We start from the raw sequence: 17,936 nt of genomic DNA, 5'->3' as shown, positions 1-17,936 counted from the left end.
GGAAGGTGAGAGAGAAAGTGGCTGATAATCCAGTGTGGCTGAAGCAGGCAGTTCTGCAGAATTAAACTGAAGAAATGTTGAGCCAACTGCTTCCTCTAGACCATGAAGGAAAGAGCAGGAAAGCAGGAAGGCCAGAGTCCCAGACAGGATCCTGGTGATCCAGGGATCAGGCCCCATCCTTTCCTCACACCCACCCAGACACTGGCCTCACCTCCCATTTCTCCAGGCCCTGCCCCTGATCCCATCCTCAATCCAGCCTCCCTTTTCCTAAAGCTGCAGTTTATGGATTTTTCAGTAGGTGGCAGCATGTACCGCGCAAATCACATAATGCAGCTTCCGTACCTAGAAATTCCCTCTGTATAAAGAAAAACACCAGAGATCACATTCCATCTTCTTACATAGTTCCCATTTATCTCACATCACATGCTGCCACCAGAGACACATCCACACAAAGCTTCCTTGGCTTTTGCCTGGCAAGTCTGGGCCTTTATCTTCCCTCCAGGACCCCATCTAGGCCCCTCCTCTTCTCCCTCCCCTTGGACTTTGCCCTCCTGACAGGCCAGACAGGGGGCCAGAGTCCGGGCTTGACTCATCCCCCCAACTCACTGGGGCTGACGTCCCAGCTCTGTAACAGAAATCATCACCGCTTCAGCCCAGCACAGCAGAGAACGACCTAGCCTAGGGCTCTCTTTCCCTCCACCATGGAGTACCTCTCTGCCCTGAATCCCAGCAGCCTACTCAGGTGATTACTCATCTTCCTCTCCACTGTCCAATTCTGGGGGTAGGAGCAGAGCAACAAAACTCCATTCAGCCCGAGGATGGAGTTGAGGGAGGGCCCCCGAGAATTCAGCCCGAGGAAACTCATGAACCTGTACCCCCCTCCCCCAACACCAACGTTCCACAGCGGGCTTGTCCAGCTTCTGAGCCACCAGCATCCACCTCCACCCCAGGGTCTCTCCCTCTGTCCCTAGGCTACTCTAATCCGAAGATCTAAATCCCTGCCTCCCTAACTCTCCAGCCACCCCACCCCCATCATTCCCACTACACTCAGCACACCCCTCACTCCTTCTTGACCTTTTTCCCGAACTACTAGGTCAGTATCCAGTATGAGCTCTGAGTTTGGCCGGAGGGTCTGGACCTCAGCTTCACCACCGCAGCGACCTTTCCGTGTCTGTGATCACAAGCGGACCACCCGGAAAGGTCTGACAGCTGCCACCCGACAGGAACTGCTAGACAAGGTGAGTGAGCCAAGCCCCTGGGTTCCTCTCTCAGGGGCAGCCTAGGGGCTCGAGAAGAATGAGAACCTGGAATGACCAGCAGAAAGGACTGAGATAGCGCAGCGCCATCCTCTCTGATAGCTAAAGGGGACTTGGGGGTGGGAGGCAATGATCCCTGCTGCATTTGGGTCAATCTATTTTTTTAGCCCAAGGAGTGGGTTTTTCTTTGGGGATAGGGAAGGAGTAGAGAGATGGCTGGAGAGACCGAATTTAGAAGTCAGTATGGCATGTGCAACTAATTAAGTTCAAATCCTGATTCTGCCACTTCCTAGTATCAAACCTTGGGAAGTCATTGACCCTTATTAAAAGGTCAGTTTCTTCATCTATAAAAAGGGAATAATAATACACCTTCTTAGGTGGTTGAAAGAAGAGGGTAATATATGTGAAGTGCGACATAGATACATGGCACCAGCGTAGCCTCAAAAGATTGTCATCGTTACTGCCAAGTGCTGTGGAGAACTCGGGAGGGTGGGAGAGGACAAGGTGTGACACTGGGGATGAGATGCCGTCGTGTCAGGCCCCATCAGCATGCCTCGCACCCCTGCATGCCCTTTCTTCAGGAGAACCTGCTAGCTTTTCTTTTTCTTTCTTTCTTAATCCTCACCTGAGGATATGATTACTGATTTAAGGGCGGGGTTAGGGGGAGGGGAGAAATATCAATGTGAGAAACATCCAACCCAAGAGTGTGCCCTGACCCGACAGGGATCAAACCCAAGGCCTTTTGGGGTATGGGATGGCGCTCCAGCCGAGCCATCTGGCTAGGTCCCCTGCCAGCTTTTCAATTCCAAAGCAGGAGTGGCTTGGAGGAAAGCAGGGGGAAATAACAATGACATGGTCGGAACAAAGCAGGAGCAAACAGGAAAAAAAGGTCAGCTCCTGGTGAGGGTCCCCCAGTGAAAGAACACTGAGCCCCGGAGCCATCTGAAGAGATGGCTAAGCACCAGGAGGTAGAGTTGGGATATCAGTGTTTTGGGCCCACCAATGGATGCCGGGCAGCTGGAGAGAGAAGGCGCACGGGACAAGCGCTGCCATTTCCCTCCTGCTTTGCCACTGGGCAGGCACTAGAGATCCTGCTGCTGAGTGGAGCGCTAACCCTGGTGCTGGAGGAGGATGGCACCGCAGTGGAGAGCGAAGACTTCTTCCAGCTGCTGGAGGATGACACGTGCCTGATGGTGCTGGAGCTCGGGCAGAGCTGGAGGCCCAGCAGGGTGAGCGCCTCGTACTGGGGCTGCGATAGGCCAGCGATCCTTCACGTCTCTCCCAAGCCTCTCCTCCTGCCTATCCCTGGGAGGCAGGGGTGATGAGAGAGAGGGAAGGATTTATCAAGGACACCTTATAGTGGACTAACCGTCCAGGCAAGGGTGGGTCTGTCCCACTGCTGGTGGGGATTAACGGTGGGTGTCAGTGGGTGAGGATCCATTGCACTCATGGGGGTGCCCTACAGAGCGGGGTGCTGTCATATGGCCTGGGCCGGGAGAAGCCCAAGCACAGCCAGGACATCGCCCGCATCACCTTTGATGTGTACAAGCAAAACCCTCGAGACCTCTTTGGGAGCCTGAACGTCAAAGCCACATTCTATGGGCTCTACTCCATGAGTTGTGACATTCAAGGACTCGGCCCAAAGAAAGTACTCAGGTCAGAGACCAACATGTTTTACTTCCCCATCCCTACAGTTGCAGTAATTCCTTCTCCGACACTCACCTAACCCATTAGTTCTCCCTTGTTGAGAGCCCGCAGCTCCCAGCTCTACGGCTCCCTCCTGGCCCCCTGACTGCCTTTTGTCTCTGCCCTTCAGGGAGCTCCTCCGATGGACCTCCACCCTGCTGCAAGGCCTGGGCCATGTGTTCCTGGGAATTTCTTCCACCATTCGCCATGTACTGGAAGGGGCCGGGCAGCGGCAGCAGCAGGGTCGCCTTCACCCCTACTGAAAAGGGGCTCAGAGCTTCTGCCCCTAGACTCATTCCCAGAGACGGCTGTCACCATGGTGACATTAGGCTTGGGACTTGCAGACACTGCAGACTAGATAACTCACCTGGTCTCCCCACTGTCCTCTGACCTCATCAGCGTAATGCCTTACACCACTAGCCTATTCCCATTTCTGAAGAATGCTGTCCCTTCCCAGCCATCTTTTCAGCCCCCCCCCCTACCCTGAAAGGCCACAGGCTTGTCCCAGGCATCTCAATACCACCCTGACTGCTGCCACCTCTAGATGTTCTTACAGCTCCTCTCCCTGAGCTCCCCAGTCAGCGAAGACAGCCCTCTCGGGCTTTATCTTGAGATCTCTACTTCTTCATACCCTTTCCAAGAATAGCAAAGACATTTCCAATAAAAATATAAAATTGTTTACCAATATAATTGTTTGACCTTGATGACTTCAATTTAAATTAATAAGGGGACAGGACAGACACTCCCTTTCCTCCTCCGCCATCAACACCCACTCCCAGACCCCAACGCCTCAATCTTCAAGGATTGAGTTCAAAATCCGCCTCCGCTTGGCCACCGCTCCCTGCTGCTGTTCCCAAGCCTCTCGACGCTTCAGGAAAGTAGTCAGGGCCACGTTTCGTGCCACGTGGTGGCCAAAAGGGTCTTTTATCAGCTCCTGATCCCGCTCCCCTGCAAAAGGAACCATTCATGTTCAGTATCAGAATGTACTCACCACCTGTGCCAAAAGAGACTCTACTTGGAGTGAGGGTCCCTCCGTTTTCCTTGGACCCTCGGCCTGCCTTGGGATAGAGTTAACCCCTCACTCTCCAAAGAACAAGCGGGGAGGAGGGGTGGGAGCACAGGGCTGCATGACCAGCAGAGGAGAAGGGGAAAGCAGGCTTCTAAGCACCACGGCCAAGACCACCCTTTGGAACTGAAGTCTCTGCTGAATCTAAATCCATCCTCCAGCCACCCAGCCATCTGGAGTGAAGAAAGGGAAAGCATGACAAAGTCAGAGAGACATGCTGCTACTTACCCAGCTCAGCAGCAATTTCCTTTCGGGCCCCCAACGTTGCTCCACCCCAGATGGCATCCAGTACACGGCTGCCATGGCGACTGCAAGCCAAAGCCACGTATTGTCCCTGCATTGAGACAAGCAAGATAGGTCCCTCCAGGGCCGGCCATGAAAGTGGGTCGGGGAAGGCAGGAGGGAGTGAAGCTTCAGAAGTTTAGAGGCTGAGTCGAAAGGGTCTGGAAAGGCATATCCTCCCCAACTCTGAGGACCAGTCTTGGGGGAAACTCATGTTTTCTAGATGGAAAATGGCAAGTAATCAAAGCAGAAGCCAGAAGTCTAACCTTTAGGGCCTTGAGCACACGGCGGCGCTGCTTGCGTGTCACAGAAGGGCTGGTCAGGACGGCATCGAGCACATGGGAGCCAGCAGGGCTTTGGGCCAGAGTCAGAAGCTGTGGTCCTGTCAAGGCGCCCAGACTTTGAAGTAGAAGGCCAGGAGTGGAGAAGTGCAACAGATGCTGAAGCAGAAGAGATCCAAGGACTGTCACTTCCCCCAGGGCCCTGGCTGTGGCCATTTCAACCTGAGAACAGAGACAGGAAATCAGGAGGCAGCCACCAAACTGCTACCTCCACTTGGAGGAAGCCAGAGATCTCGCCACCCTCACCTCAGCGGTGAGAGGCTTCCTAAGCCTCCCTGGGCCTGACGCCCAGTCAGCCACCAGCTTGGCCTCTCCCCTACCTTACCTGGTGCTCGGCAGGCACTGAGCCCTCCTCATCCACCAGTCCATAGTACACCTCATAAGCCATCAAAGTGGCAAAGAGAGGCACACAGGCCACTTGCCGAGAAGAGGGCTCTGCACAGTGGAATGCCTAGGTGAGAAGACAAAACATAATCAACCTGAGAACCAACTTTAACCCTGACTTTGCAGACAAGAAAAGACATTCAGGAATAGTGAGAATGCCTAAGTCCACAAGAATGTAAGCTGCATGAGGATACAATCTCATCTGCCCTGATGTATCCCCAGCCTCTATACATGTTAAAAGGGGTCGATAAATATTTGTTTCTTAGATAAACTTCTCTCTTTGTTCTGGGAGAGAATTTTCATTCTAGGGCTACGAGATGGCCTTGGCTTCATTCTCCCCCGTTATCTGTGAACTCCCTGGACACTGAGGCTCCTGGGTCCCCAGATACAATGACTAAAGATTCAATAAGTCCTAAGAGGTAGGATCTGAAGGGATGGCATAAATGGATTGTGTGTAACCCCCACTCACCTCTAACAACAGCTGCAGGATCTGGGCTTGGTGGGTTCCAACTCTGCGGCAGGCCCCCACCAGGGCAATGACTACCCCTGGGTGACCCTGTGCCAGCGCTGCTTCCAGGGCAGGGCTCAGCTCCTCAAACACGGGGGACAGCTACGGGGAGAGAGGGAATAAAGAATCGTTGGCATCCTGGTAACTGGGGGCTAAGTTATTCAGAGAAATCTTTCTGCCAAAAACAACTAAAAATGCTAGATAAAACCTAAAAACATTGCCAATATCAGGACTTTGGTTTGGCTGGAAAAGAAAGGTCCAGGACAAGGGGGGTGTCTTAGAGGAGCTGCCTCACATGGGAAAGGGACTTTAAGTGACCATACTCTCAGGGTAAAGAATTAGACTCAAATCTGTCCTTCCACCCCAACTCCCAACCCATGACGCCCCAGGGAAGCATGCCCTGGCAGTAAACAGCAAAGGAAAAGAGATGCTATGGCAACAGTCCCAGTGCTCATCTGGATTTATAGTCAGGTACCCAGTCTGGGTGGATCATGGAACCTCAAGCTGCTGACATGGGTTAAGCCAGTATCCTGGTGACATCGGCATTTGAGTGAAGCCAAAGCAAATCCTTTCGGGGAAGAAGGCACCTTTACCCTAAGTTCTGGGAAACTCCCTGGAATAACTTTTCAAGGGGAATAGCCAGCACACGGTAAGAGATACAGAGGGGGGCACACCATAAAATAAGGCCCAGGGAACAAGAACAAATAAAAACAACAGTATACAGAAAGAGACCCAGGCAAGTTCCCAACTCACCAGCTCAGAGGTGGTGATAGCATCTAGTAAACGCTGTAAAGGGAAGTTGGCAATAGGATGTGCAGCCAAGGTCTGCAGCTGCCCTTGGAAGTGATCCTCAAAAAGGCTCTGGAGCCTTGGGGGCTCCAATACCAGCAGCACCTGCTCCAGGAGTCTGGAGCTCGTCTGATCCCGCAGAAATAGCAGCAGGGGGCTGGAGACAAGCAGAAGGTGGTCTTAACTCCACTCCATCCAAAATACCTACATCACATCACTCATTTCTCACAGCCCCATCATCCTTGGCTAATCCTGAGGCCCTGACCATACCTGCCATCTGCTGAAGAATTGCGGTTACTCAGATAGTCAATGACAGCAGTACACAGGTGGGCACAAAACTGGGGCAGTTTGCGGTGTAAGATCTGTAAGGCCACTTGAAAGCAGAAGCTGGAGATCTTGTCAGTGATAAACACTGTGGAAAAAGAGCAACAAAAAATAAAAGCAACTTTCCCAAAATCCAGACGACTTGTACAACCTCAAACAACAAGGTAGAAGAGATCATGGACAAAGGATCTATAGAGAATCTTTGCAACACCAAACCAGGTCAGATTTGAAAAGAAGACTGATCTAAACAAGGGCCTTGTTTGAAGATAATCACCTCCAGAAAAGTAGATCCTAGGCCCTCCTCCTATTTCTCTCCTTACCAGCAATGTCCTTCAGAAAGCAGGAGCTCAGACTCTGAAGACAATTCAAGAAGGATTCAGGAACCTCGAAATCAGCTGGTTTACATTCCCGAGTTGGGGCCCTTCGTGCTTCTGAAGGAAGATCAAAAATGTGTGCACTGGTGAGATCACAAACCACCATCCAGGAAGAATTCCACAGATTTTCAACCTTTTTCATCCCATGGCACACAAACTAATTACTAAAATTCTGCAGCACACCAAAAAATACATTTCTTCCCAGTGTGACAAAAAATAGGTATAACTTTGATTCCTTCACACAGGACAGCTATTGTTGTGTTGGCTGTTAGCATTTTTAAATTTGACAATCTAAGGGAAAAGAGACCAGTGCCCCGACTAAATAGTCAGGTACTACATGTTTGAAAAAGTCTTGTGGCACACTGGTGTGTCACAGCACACCAGCTGAAAATCACTGCCGTAGATGGACAAGCTTAGAGATGCAAAACACAACTGAGTATCTCTTCTCATCTAGATGACTAAATTGAGACTACGTTTGTTTTAATTTTCCTAAGAAACTGCCACCAGTTCCCCCATGGCCCATGATGATAGTCCTAACTCCCCAGCCAGGAAATCTAGATGTTCCCAAACCAGGCCTTATCTAATTCTCTAACCTTATTTCCAAGAGTTTTTTAAAAGTTAGGTCACTGCCTATGAGTGCATCATGCATTCAACTTAGTGGGTCTCAACCAGCACCTTTTTAATATAACAGAATTTTAAAAAGGAAAGAAAATATCAGAGTGGGTTGTATGTAGTAAGGGTATTATTCCCTGACCTTTTGCTTTAATCCAGTATGTGCATAAATACAAATGTACAGAGTCATGTTTAGCTTTCCCTAAACACACCTTACCTCAGGGCCTCTGTGTACACTAATATTTGGCCTGCTAAGCCCCGTCCTCGTTTCTAGGCTAATTCTTCAAGGTCATAAAGAATCTTTCTTCTGCTTACTCTCTCCTTCTGGACTTCCCAAACTCTCCTTTCCTCTAGGTCCATTTCCCTCTCTTGTAATACTTACCAGGTGACTGGGAGCCACGGGGTCTGGCTCTCTCAGACTCCAGAAGAGTCCCTCCTAACACTTGCAGTAGAGTTCTGACCACGAAGCTGCCATGTGTGTCTCCACAGTAGAAAAGAAAATCATCACACACCTCAGAGGCTAGTCCCAGGACCAGCTCCTCCAGGGTGTCCAAGGGATCATCCTTCCCATCCTCCTCCACCACCTCCTCTTCCTCCGCAGGGCTCCCCAATAATCGAGGCAGCTGCAGCAGAGCACTTTGCAACACATGGACCCCGCATCGATGACAGGCCACAAAGCGCAAGTTAGAGCGCAAAACAGCCAATACTCGACACAGAGGTTTCAGGGGACTGAACCCCAACAGTTCCTGCAGCATCTCGCTGCCAGTCCGGTTTGTAGCCAAGGCGAGGGCCTGAGCCTCCACTTCCTTCAAAACATTTTGCACCATCAGCTCTAGAAAGACAAGGAAAGAAAAATTTTAGAGACACTGACAGGAGGATAAGATTATGTTCCATCACTTAACCAAGGGGCTGGAAGTGTGGAAAGAGGATACGGGAAATGAAACTCAAGTCTCCACGCCCTGAGAACCCACGAAAATTTCCTTGCCTGTATTGGATTTTATAGTCAACAAGTCCCTCTCCTGGTCCCACTGGAAGGTCCTCCCTACCTCGTTCTTCCCCGGTCTCCGGGGCCTCTTTCAGCGCCGTCAGCGCCCGGCGGAAATACCCCAGCGCTTCGGGGCTCAGGTGAGGGTGCGAGTCTACAGCCGGCTCCGAGCGCCCCTCCGGAGGTAGGCTGAGTGGTCGCTGGCGGCCTGAGGCGGAACGCCCTGACCCTTTGGCCCCGCGCCCTCGTTTGCTGCCAGCTGGGAACCGGCGCCCAGCCTTATGGGGGGAGCGCGGACCCAGTGCCATGCGCGCTTAGTTCCGTCTCGGCCCCCGAAATCTGTCTCAGCTGCCGTCGGCAGCACTCAGCCAGGTGCAGGCCAGCTCCGCAAGTTTAGAAACGGCGGCGCGCTCGGGACGCGGAGTTCACGTCATAGTCCCGCGACGACCTTCCGGTGCGCCGGGGAGGACTGGTACCCAGATCGCCCCGCCTCCCGTGTGCCACCTCTCTGACTCCTCCCTCCGCGTGGACTACAAAAATCCCCACCCAAACATCGACTTGCACCCCAATCCTGTACTCTGACTCAGAGGTAGTCATCTGGTCTCTTCCCCGCGGCCAGGATCAAAGCTCGCGATTCGGAGCAATCTGCGAGCCTGGTGGGGCCAGGAATCCAGGCACAGGTGGCAGGTAAGGAACGCGAGCTCCTCCCACTTAGGGTTCAGGGTCCGTGGACCTTGGTTCACAACCCAGCCCAGAAGTCGAGCCTCTGGGCTCGACCTGACCGGGCCAAGCCAGGGGCCAGATTTCCAGGTAGCCCTATGCGTGGACGCGTCACGAGGGAGTGCCGCACCAGAATCTCTCATCCAGCCAGCCTCACTCGGAGTTCTGGTAGGTGTCCCGCCCTGGACAGTCCCACCCAACCCCTTTTTCCATTTCTGGGCATCCCAAAGCGGACGGCCTGCCTTGCCCTGGGACCTACACCTAGTTGTCCCCCTCTGAAACTTCTCTCGCCTCACAGGATCCCAACTCCTACCACTGTCGGGGGTCCCCCTCCACATACACAATCTGCAGCAGGCTCTCCTCAGAGCAAATCTTTGCTTCCGCAGATCTGACCCCTTTGCTTGTGAGTTATTCATGGCAGCTCCCATGAAGGGCCAAGTGTGCGTGGTGACTGGTGCTTCCAGGGGTATTGGGCGCGGCATCGCCTTGCAGCTCTGCCAAGCAGGTGCCACAGTTTACATCACTGGCAGACATCTGGATACGTTACAGGCTGCTGCTCAGGATGTGAGTGCTTCCTCTGAGAACACGGGGCAGAAATCACCTGCAGGATCCCTTCCTATTATTCACTCCTCCCAAGCCCTTTCCAGAAACCATAATACTCCTCAATAAAACCTGAGTATTTTCTCAAGTGGGATAAATGAACCCCATAAATAACTTCAGGTCACATTTGCCACCAAGTGAGTTTTATGAGAAAACGTTCTGTTTGAGAGCTCCAGGAATTTTGGAATTGCAACTAGAGTTATAGACCTCTGTTTTTCTCTATTTTCAACAAGACTTTATTGAGCTGTACACTTTTACTTGACTTTTCTACTGGTTTTCAGTTACATAAATACTTGGGTACACTTAATTCACTGGGTGAAGCACTGGGGTTAATAAGGTGTAACTTCTACTCTTAAAAGCTAGAGTCTAGCTAGAGGCAGAAATGGTTCACTTCAATGTATTTGGTAAGTGATAAGAGGCCAACGTGCACAGAATGCTCCGGCATCGCAGGGTGAGTTTTGATATGACATGGGAGGGTAGTTGGGGAAAGCATTCTGGAGGAAGTGGTTCAGGAACTGAGTCTTGAAAGGTAAAAGTTATGTCAAAGAAGCTAAGACCACCATACCAGCTAAGGGAACTTCACAAGCAGAGGGACAACGGTGAAAGAGTGTGGCTATCGTGATGGGCTGGGATAGAGTAGGAGTTCCACATGAGTCGTGAAGGGTGGGAGCTAAGGGCACGTGAGATGAAAGTGGCCAAGGACAAGGAAAAAGATAGATACTCATTGCTCCAGAACAGCCTCCATGCCCTAGTTGTCTCATTTCCTCCACATGCAGAGTACAATGCCTGGCATGTGGTAGGGCTCGGTGAATGTTTGTGTTTTTTACACCTGAGATCCCAATCCACCTTGCTCTATAAAGAGAGGATCTCACACTCCTGAAATTCCTCACATACACATCAGAGGGTGATATTGCCAATCATGTTCCCTCGGCCGCTGGCTTTGGTTCCTGTGATGGCCTTCTCAGCTCCCAAGCTGGGAATTAAGGGAAACTGGGTTAAATCTACTCTCATGAGCGACTGTGAGCTCATATCCTGTCTGTCTCTCTCCAGGCGCAATCCCGTGGGGGCCGGTGTGTGCCTGTGGTGTGTGATTCAAGCAAGGAGAGTGATGTGCGAAGCCTGTTTGAGCAGGTGGATCGAGAACAGCATGGGCGTTTGGATGTGCTGGTCAACAACGCCTATGCTGGCGTCCAGGTACTCTGAACTTTGATCCCAGCCCCACACTCCTAACCACCTACTGACCCGAGTCCTTATCCCCATTCGTTGTCCCTTCCGTGATCCAGCCCCTCATACCTTCCTGCCTTCAGACCATCCAGTTCATCACTCTCTCTTTGCTTTCCAGACAATCCTGAACAATAAGAAGGCATTCTGGGAAAGCCCTGCCTCCATTTGGGATGATATCAATAATGTAGGACTCAGGTGGGTGTTTCCATTGCCCCGCTGCAAGGGCCTGGGCTCCTCTCACTCACTTAGCCAGGCCAAGGGCTCAGATCCTTTCCTTTTCCCTCTGATGTCCCATCTCTTTTTCTCCCATTTGTCCCATTTGTTCCACTCAACTATGAAGAAGTTCTATCCACGTGAATCTGTACCTGGGATTGTCAACTTTTGTCTTGTTTCTGTCAGTAATTTTCATCTGACCTTGCCCTTCACCTCTCTTCTGCCTTACTCTCTGCCCATCCAAATGAATGACCCAAAGGGGGCCTCCTTACCTCAATAATGCACACCACCCACAGTCTAAAAATAGTTAGAGGAAGACATGGTTGGGTTCATTTTTTTTTTAATTTAATCTTTATTGTATTTTTTTTTTCCATTACCATTTAGTTCCCTTAAACCCCTCTCCCCCCGGTGAAATTGTTTTGTTGTAGATCAGGAGAAGGACAATAACAAAGACTGAGTGCCAGCCATCTTAGCCTCCAGAGCCTCACTCTGGACCTGCAGGCACGGGCACTCCCAGGTCAGAGCTGGGAGGGCAGGGGTGTCCCAGGCTTACGTGCACAGGTGGTACAGCCGTGATATGAAACACAGCATTTAACGTTCGCTCAGCATGATATACGTTAGTCACGTCTGTGTTTATTATTTTTGGAACTATGGTACTCTGAGAAACCACACTCCCTGAATATGATCAGCCACCTGTGACTGTAACTAAGATATTATCTGCAAATCTAAGATTAAAGAGTTTAAAAACACCTGTGGCTTCTAGTGGCAATCCCAAGAGAGTAGAATGAGAGTCCAATTGTGATTGCCAGAGTAGAAAAAAGGTTATGAGGACAGAGAGGGATGGTAGCCAAGAGGCAAGAAAAGAAAATCCAAACAGCTGGAAATAGGCAATGCCACATCGTTAGTCCTCCAAAGGGAGGGACCTTTCACACTCATCTGTTGCAGGTCAGGGTTTTCAGCCTACAGGACAAAGTCTCAGCCCTGATGAATTCTTAGGTTAAGGTCACTTCTTCTTGGAAGCCCATCAACACTGCCTCCCCCACAGATATGAACAAATACTGTGCCTTTGCTCTGCACTGCCTTAGGCTGGGCTTCCTTTAGAAACCATAGCTTCCTGTACTTGTTTTCACTCGGAGGTTCTTGTTTCCTATGCAGAAGACATTTTTTTCCAGTTACCAAGTTCATGTGTATTATTTTTTTAATTATGGAAAAATATGAGTATCAGTATGATCTTACTCTCTCATCACCACCCAGTTTTCCCCTTGACTGAGATATAGCTACTGTTGATAGTTTAGTATTCTACCATTCTTTTAAATATCTGACCTGGAGTAGGTACCATAATTTATCTAACCCTTTATCTATTGCAATAGTGGAATTCTTGGGGGGAAAAAATGTACTTCTTAAAGATCTAATAAACATTATAAAACTGTCCTCCAAAAAGACCGCACCAACTTATAAACTTGTGACAATAAAGGAGAATATCTTTTCCATGTCTTCAACTCTGCTAAACAATCAGACCACTCAGTCAGGCCACCTTTGCCAAAGGCCAAAGATATCCAAAGGTGGTTTTAATTCATACTTTTTATTATTTGTGAAGTTGAGCTTTTTATTCATTTATTTATTGGCTCTTTATTCTTTTGTGAGCTATTTGTGTTATTTATTTATATCAATTTGGTCTTTTTCAATCCTCATGCAAGGATATGTTTTTTAATTTTTTTATAGAGAGAGAGGAAGGTAGGGGAAGAGAGAGGGAAAAAAAGTCAATGTGAGAGAGAAACATCAATCAGTTGCCTCCTGTAGGCACCCTGACCAGGGGTCGAATCTGAAACCTTCTGGTGTACGGGACAGTGCTCCAATCAGCTGAACTGCCAGGGTCAGGGCTATATTTACATCAATTTGTAAGGGATCTTTTTGGAATAGGTTCTTCTGATAAATGTTTACAAGTATTTTTCCCAATTTATTACTCATTTTTTGCATACATGCTCTCCCTAGCTCTCCCGATATACATAAACATGAAGATGTATGTATTTGTACATTTTTATATATGTCTTACTTTTAAGAAGTCAAATAGTCAATCTTTTATAGTTCCTATCTTGGTATGCTGCTAAGACAAGCGTTCCCCACCTCAAGTTTATGAATACGTTGTCATGCTCTCCTTTAGTGCATTCATTTTTAAATATTCAAATAATTTATACTTTTGGAATGCACTTAAATCATAAATGAGGCAGACAGCCAGTCCCACCCACCTAATAAGTGGCCTATTGTCCCAAATTCATTTACTGAATGATCCCTCTTTCCCTGTTGATTTGAAATGTTCCCCTTATAATTCATTGAATTCTCACTTACACTGGATCTAATTATGGACTATTTTGTTTCATTGACTCTCTGTATATTGTGATGCTAGTACTGCATTCTATTTTAACCATTATGTCACCGTACATGTTAATATGGAGTGGCAGGATCGGGGGCGCATGTGCCCCCCCCATAAGATATTACTCTTCCTTTCTCAGAGTTTCCCTGACTATTCCGTGTTTATTCTCTTTGAGCTTCAGATTATTTTGTTAGTTCCTCTGAAAATATTATTGGGATATAACTCAAACTGACCGAATCTGTGTAGAATTGATGTTTTACATGTTGATTCTTCTGAATAAATTATGCCTGTACTTTTTTTTTAATAAGACAGATTTTATCGTTTTTCCACATAGACCTTACATGCTTTTCCCCCTGTATTTTAGGTTTGTTACTCCATTACACCTTCTAGAGAGTGCTATTTCTCATCCTTCAGTGGTTCATTTTACCAGTGTTCTCTCAGAAGGTGGCCTCAAGCCCTGGATCCCCCAGGTCTGCAGCCACCTGTGCCGCCTTCTCCTGGCCGACTACAGCCACGAGAAGGCAGAGGAAGCTGCCCAGGCTCCTGCGCCCAAGCCAGCACTGAACAGGGCCCATTCTTTCCTTTCCCCACCTTCTAGAGGCCACTACTTGTGCTCAGTGTATGGGGCACGACTGATGGTACCAGCTGGCCGGGGACTCATTGTGGTCATCTCCTCCATTGGGGGTCTGAAGTATATCTTCAATGTCCCCTATGGCGTGGGCAAAGCTGCGGTAAGGGCCCAGTGGCACAGGGTTTGGGGAGGTATAGGACAGTGGCGGTACCCATTTAGCTTGGGAGGTAAATCCCCAGTGGTCAGAGTGGTAAGACCAGCTGGCCGTCAAGCTCTCCCTCTGCCCCTCCATGAACAGTTCCTTCACCTGGGCTCCTCTCTGCTGGCCAGAGTCAGCAGTGCACTGGGAAAGGCAGACAGCTGACCCAGAGCACCTGGGAAGGGCACGGGGCTGGGACATCCTCAGAGCAGAAGCAGGGAGGGCAGGGGAGGAATGTGGCATGGCCAGGTGCCCTGGCTCTCACTCCGCCTTTTGTTCGTCTACAGTGTGACAGGCTGGCTGCTGACTGTGCCATGGAGCTGCGGCGCCATGGGGTCAGCTATGTGTCTCTGTGGCCAGGGTTGGTGCAGACAGAACTGCTGAAGGAGCATGTGCAGAGGAGTGACAATGCTGAGAATCCCCTGTTTAAGCAGGTTGGCGAGGGGAAGCCGAGGACAGCAGAGTGTGCAGGGGAATCAGCCTCTCCCTCCTTAACATCAAGACAGTAACAACAGCAAGGAGTAAATGCTGGGGATTTTACCATGGCAGTAAATTACATGGCTGAGCACTGTGCACATATTATGTCCTTTAATCCTGTAAGGAGATGGTATCTCCTTTTTATAGTGAAACTGAAACCCAGAGATGTAAGAAACTTGCTGAAGGTCAGCTCATGGTCTTGACCCCTATACTGCACTAACCTAGAAGGTCAACACAGTTGGCTTCCCCAGATCCTTCCACTTAGGAAAGACAGTGGGTCCTGCTGCTGGGGTACAAGACTCACACGAAGGTGGGGAGGAGTGGCCGTGGCACCTTCGAAGATGCTGAGTCTTACAGGTGGGGGGATGAGGGCCTCTGTTCTGGAACCGAAGCTGAAAGCAGGGAAGACACTTGGGCAGTGCTCTGGAAAATTAACCCTTCACTTTGTTGCTCCTATGTTTCAGCTCAAATCTTATTTTCCATCGGGGGAAACCCCAGAAATGAGTGGCAAATGTGTGGTGGCTTTGGCAACAGGTAAAGAGATGAAGAGCAGCAGGTAACAAGAAAAGGCCTAGAGGATCTGCAGGGTGATGGCAGCCTGTTCTGGGTCTTGGCTCAGGAGGTAGTTGAGGAATAAACCCTTCTCTTCTCTGGCTTCTGGAGACCCAAAGGGTCAGGATTCCCATTTTGAAGACTGGGAGCTTCAAGAACTAGCTCCTAGGATGTCTGGCCAGAAGCCAGAGGCCCAGTAACCTCCCTAGGAACAGACAGAAACAATTATGGGCTCCTAAGCCTGTCTCAGTGGTGCCCTGTCCCATTGGGCCCAAATCTTGTCACCCTGGACCACTCCCATGCCATCTCGGCTGCATGTGTGCCCACAGACCCCAATATCCTGAGCCTGAGTGGGAAGGTGCTGCCATCTTGTGACCTTGCTCGGCGCTACAACCTCCAGGATGTGGATGGTAAGAGCTCTAGTCCCCCAGCCAGCCTGGACCTCTCTTCTGTTTCCTGCTCACTCCTCCCTCACTCTCTTCCTGTTCTTTCCTCCCTCACATCCTGCTCAGTCTCTTCAGCTCAGGTGGAGGTTTCCAAGGAGTGAGAAATGAGGGTCTAATCCTTCTTTTACTTCCTGTTGTCCTCAGGCCGCCCTGTTCAGGACTATTTGTCTTTGAGTCAGATTCTCTCCTATACCTTTCGCCGGGACTGGCTGGTCTCCTACTTGCCTGGCTTCCTCCGTGTGCCCAAGTGGATTTTGATGCTGTATGCAAGCAAGTTCTAATCCTCCTGCCCTGAGGTCACTGCTCTGCTTATCTTTTCATTGGGATTGGATGGCTGGCCCTATCTCAGTAGAATAAAGCAGCCTTCCCCATGTACCACATGCCTACAAAGAGAAGACCTCTGCTGTGTGTGTTTGCTGAGCCTTGGGGCCCTGTTGGTCCTTCTTTGTACCTTGGTTTTCCTTGCTCCTACATTTTACTTTTAGCCTTTGTATTGAAAAATGATCTGGGTACTAATTAGGTCTCATTTCTCCTTCAACACATTTTTTGAGTGCTGATTCTGTACTGGGCCGAGGGTTAAATACTTGAGAGAAAGACTCGAGGATACACAAAATATGTGGGCTCCCCAGGAGCTCCATCACTGGGACAAGGTCCCTTTCCTCCAGAGCTGTTCCTGCTCCCCCCTGGGGAACGGTCCATCTCAGGGGCACTTGCCCTTGGGCAGGAAGGCCCGTTTCTCATACCCCGGCTGGGGCTCGGCGCCCCTCCACAACCAGAAGCAGGCCCCTCTTGGTCTCACGCTGTTTTCCTGCCCCTTCACTTCACCATCTCTTCAGGGATGCTTGCTGCCTTCTGGCTGGGCCTGATCCAGTGAGGGCGCTGTCCTCGGTATTGATGATTTCCTGGAATTTGGGAGGAAAGGACAGCCCAAATTCAAGCGAGGGGCATAGGTATAAGTGATGGTACTAACACACTCTCATCCTTCCTCTCGGGATGATACCACCTGAATTACTTTGTGAAGAACCCTTTAGGGCAGCCTTGCCTGCTCCGGGGGCTGTCCCAGCCTGAGGCAAGGCAGCAGAGGGTGTGCTCCAAGAGGAGCCGAGGGCCGCTCTGGGAGAGCCTTCCAGCCAGCAGCCTCAATGGCCATTGCAGTAGTGGGAGGGCTGCTGTAAGTCAGAGGCCTGAGACCATCTCCAGTCTTCAAAAAAGGCAAGGCAGGAGGGGAGGCTTCCCAAGGCTGCCCGGAGTGCCTTCAGCAGCTGCAATCTTCCTGTGGCTTTCTGGGGACAGCCCCACTGTTCCTTCAGCATGCTGGGGCAGCCCACTGGCTTGTGAGAGCCAACCATGCACAGTTCTGCGAAGTCTGCAGTCAGTGACTTCACGGTAGTTGCTTGAAGTCAGCCATGGTAAGAGCGTACATACCAAAGCAATCAATAAGAGCTACCAAACAGGGTGGTTGTTTTTTCGGGGGGGGGGGGGGGTGAGGTGGGGGCAGGATTTGAGAGAGAGAAAGAGAGAGAGCAAGCACATGCTGGAGCTGGCTTATCAGCACATGACTAGAACTGTATACCTAAACCCCACCATTTGCCCGGGCAACCCATTCGGATCACAGTAATAAGATTTCCTCACCACGCTCTCACCCCTTCCACTAACTACCATAAATTCCTGCTGTCTCCTGAGGTTGGTGAGGGGCAGAAGCAGTTGTCTGTATGCTATAATAAGAAAAATAAGCGTCTCAGGATCTCCCACAGCTTTCTACAGCCACCATTAAAAGCCATCAATAGAACAAATCTTGTGTGAAGGCCACAAGGTATTATGGGAAGAGCATGTGCTTTAAAGTCATCCAAATGTGCATACAAATCCTAACTACCACTCTGGGGATTACATGGAATAAAATAATTACATGAAATAACTTTATATAAGCACCAGGAAATACATAGCTACTGAAATAGC

At 50.0% G+C, this 17,936-nt stretch overlaps 3 protein-coding genes across 4 annotated transcripts; 2 read left to right on the top strand and 1 right to left on the bottom strand.

The window, feature by feature from the left end:
• Window positions 1–582: 582 nt before the first annotated feature.
• CIDEB (cell death inducing DFFA like effector b) lies at window positions 583–3,610 on the top strand. Its single transcript, XM_054577873.1, has 5 exons — window positions 583–742; window positions 1,094–1,238; window positions 2,336–2,485; window positions 2,722–2,912; window positions 3,073–3,610. The coding sequence occupies exons 1-5, from the start codon at window positions 702–704 to the stop codon at window positions 3,203–3,205; spliced, it is 660 nt and encodes a 219-aa protein (XP_054433848.1). The 5' UTR covers window positions 583–701; the 3' UTR covers window positions 3,206–3,610.
• A 33-nt stretch (window positions 3,611–3,643) lies between these two features.
• Window positions 3,644–9,033, bottom strand: NOP9 (NOP9 nucleolar protein). Its single transcript, XM_054577870.1, has 10 exons — window positions 8,669–9,033; window positions 8,005–8,454; window positions 6,957–7,067; window positions 6,583–6,724; window positions 6,277–6,469; window positions 5,485–5,625; window positions 4,957–5,082; window positions 4,557–4,793; window positions 4,237–4,342; window positions 3,644–3,890 (listed from the first exon to the last, which is right to left on the bottom strand). Exons 1-10 carry the CDS (start codon window positions 8,913–8,915, stop codon window positions 3,733–3,735), a joined length of 1,911 nt encoding a protein of 636 aa, XP_054433845.1. The 5' UTR covers window positions 8,916–9,033; the 3' UTR covers window positions 3,644–3,732.
• A 20-nt stretch (window positions 9,034–9,053) lies between these two features.
• DHRS1 (dehydrogenase/reductase 1) lies at window positions 9,054–16,485 on the top strand. 2 transcript variants are annotated; one of them, XM_054577871.1, is made up of 9 exons: window positions 9,054–9,294; window positions 9,714–9,891; window positions 10,978–11,121; window positions 11,270–11,346; window positions 14,334–14,466; window positions 14,793–14,939; window positions 15,447–15,516; window positions 15,864–15,944; window positions 16,125–16,485. In XM_054577871.1, exons 2-9 carry the CDS (start codon window positions 9,742–9,744, stop codon window positions 16,259–16,261), a joined length of 939 nt encoding a protein of 312 aa, XP_054433846.1. In that variant the 5' UTR covers window positions 9,054–9,294; window positions 9,714–9,741; the 3' UTR covers window positions 16,262–16,485. The 2 variants fall into 2 exon arrangements, with proteins under 2 accessions (XP_054433846.1, XP_054433847.1); XM_054577872.1 differs by lacking the exon at window positions 9,054–9,294 and adding an exon at window positions 9,320–9,495.
• Window positions 16,486–17,936: the final 1,451 nt, after the last annotated feature.

This window comes from Pteronotus mesoamericanus, unplaced genomic scaffold (assembly GCF_021234165.1).
Source record: "Pteronotus mesoamericanus isolate MK-2021 breed Mesoamerican mustached bat unplaced genomic scaffold, CSHL_Meso_final contig_46, whole genome shotgun sequence".
Classification (NCBI taxonomy): domain Eukaryota; kingdom Metazoa; phylum Chordata; class Mammalia; order Chiroptera; family Mormoopidae; genus Pteronotus; species Pteronotus mesoamericanus.
This window is presented reverse-complemented; position numbering and strand designations above follow the sequence as displayed.